Raw genomic sequence first — 1,856 nt, forward strand, 5'->3', positions numbered from 1 at the left:
TCCCTCCGGCGTTTCCTAAGAGCATCACTGGAGACCAGGGTGTCTTTGTCCTGAAGTGACCAGGTTCAAAGTATGTTTCGGGTGTGTTGGTTGCAGCCGTGTTGGTCTAAGGACACAGGCAGGCAAGGTTCTTTGGATAAACCCGATATCTTTTATTAAACCAACTGAAATTGAATTGATTTAATAAAAGATATCAGATTTACCCAAAGAACCATGTCTGCCTTGTTTAAAGTACTCACTTCCGTTGGGCTGCTTTGCACCCGCTGCTTTGCCATGCAGCAGCAGCAGCAAGGAGTGTTGTAGCTGGGATGGTCTGGGCAATGGCCGAGACGCGAGGCTTTTCCGTGCACTCTCTCATTAGATAAACTGTATAGTTGGCAGGGCTGTTAGACAAGCTTTCTGGCATCAGGCACCCTTCTTCCTCCTATTAAGAAGGTACAAAACCTGTATGGAAACATGATACCTGCAAAGCCATAGAAACTTAAGATAAGTGCATATTAAAATGGCCTCTACAGTTTTAAAGACTTGTGAATACCAAAATGTCCTCCCTGGGAGAGAGGGTGGTGACTTATTGGTGTAATGGCCAGGAATAGTCCCTCTGCTAATGGAAATTCCACCATTTAATACAGTATTTTTGCTGTAAAGGAGCCAATCAATATTATTGAGCAATACCAAGCAGAGAACAAGACTTTGTGGATTCCTGGCCCGTAAGAGCTCTGCAAATAATTTTTGTACTGGTTTCTAAACCACTTCTGGGTTTGTGATTTTCTTTTCTGCCCTGCCTCTTAATCACAGGACAGCTTGGGCTGAATTTAGGGATTTATTGCCACCCAACTAGCCATTGCAGCACTAGCAGATGCTGCAATATTATGAATATGTCCCTAACATTTGATATCCAGATACATAGTCTGCATGTTATAAGTGCTAAAACAACATCACAGCTATAAATTGCTGTAGTAGCTGCATGAATGAGAAGCTTGGGCTGTGTCAGCCTGTTGTTACAGCGGCATTTCCTGTGTGTGCTAGCTGGTGCAGGCACAGAGTAGCCGTGACGGAAAGGAAGAGACTGATGGCGTTCCAGCAGAGGAAACAGGAATGGCACTCACCCCAGCAGAGCAGGATGCTGTGGAGACCCCAGAGCCTCCTGCAGTGGTGAGTGCTTATGAAATTGCACAAAGAAGCACAGAGCAGTCACCCAGGGCTTGTGTTACCCATTCTTATCCTTGGAGAAGCAATGCCAGTGAAGCTAAAAGAAGCTCCCTCCTGAAATCTTATCCTGCATGGAAAAGGGCAGATTAATTTGGCTGCATTTCCATTCTCAGGAGAGTCTTCTAATACTCATATCTGAGTCGTCTTTTACACAGCACTTTTCATATGGACTTAATAGTACTTGGAAAAGGGAAAGGAAATTACCATTATCCCATTTTAAAGAAGTACATGTTCCATCCTTGTCCTTTCCTTGGTGCCTCTTGGGCAGATGTTTGTGTTTGCTGGGTGGAGATTGCCAGTGGATTCAGATGTTGCCTTTTCATTTTCAAAATATTTGTCATAAATTAATATAAATCAGCACAGGGAGTCTATTCTGCCATAAGGGTCCAGTCCTGTGAGCTGCTGAGCAGACACTGACATTTAAAAGTCAATTGACGTTGATGGCTTCAAGCATCACTCACTGTATTCCTGGCACTTGCAGGACTGGGTCCTAAGAGATTTGAAACAGTAGTGTAGAAGCCTGAGTGCTTCCAGTTATAATATGGTGCTTAAACGTTGCACAGTCCTCAATCCATGTGCAGCACAGGAGGAAGTCTGAATACATCTGGACTGAGTTTGTTGGTTACTTAAAGATAGTATAACTCATA

The 1,856-nt window shown here is 43.8% G+C and overlaps 1 protein-coding gene across 1 annotated transcript in view; it reads left to right on the forward strand.

Annotated features, from left to right (window-relative positions):
* The window catches only part of CCDC40 (coiled-coil domain containing 40), a 36,380-nt gene that overhangs the window by 5,276 nt on the left and 29,248 nt on the right, over positions 1–1,856 (forward strand). The window contains exon 2 of the mRNA XM_019515555.1: positions 1,027–1,152. Within this exon, the coding sequence (XP_019371100.1) occupies positions 1,096–1,152 (57 nt within the window). The 5' untranslated portion in view covers positions 1,027–1,095. The remainder of the gene's footprint in view (positions 1–1,026; positions 1,153–1,856) is intronic.

This window comes from Gavialis gangeticus, unplaced genomic scaffold (genome assembly GCF_001723915.1).
Source record: "Gavialis gangeticus isolate Ggan-Ray unplaced genomic scaffold, GavGan_comp1, whole genome shotgun sequence".
NCBI classification, from domain to species: Eukaryota; Metazoa; Chordata; order Crocodylia; family Gavialidae; genus Gavialis; species Gavialis gangeticus.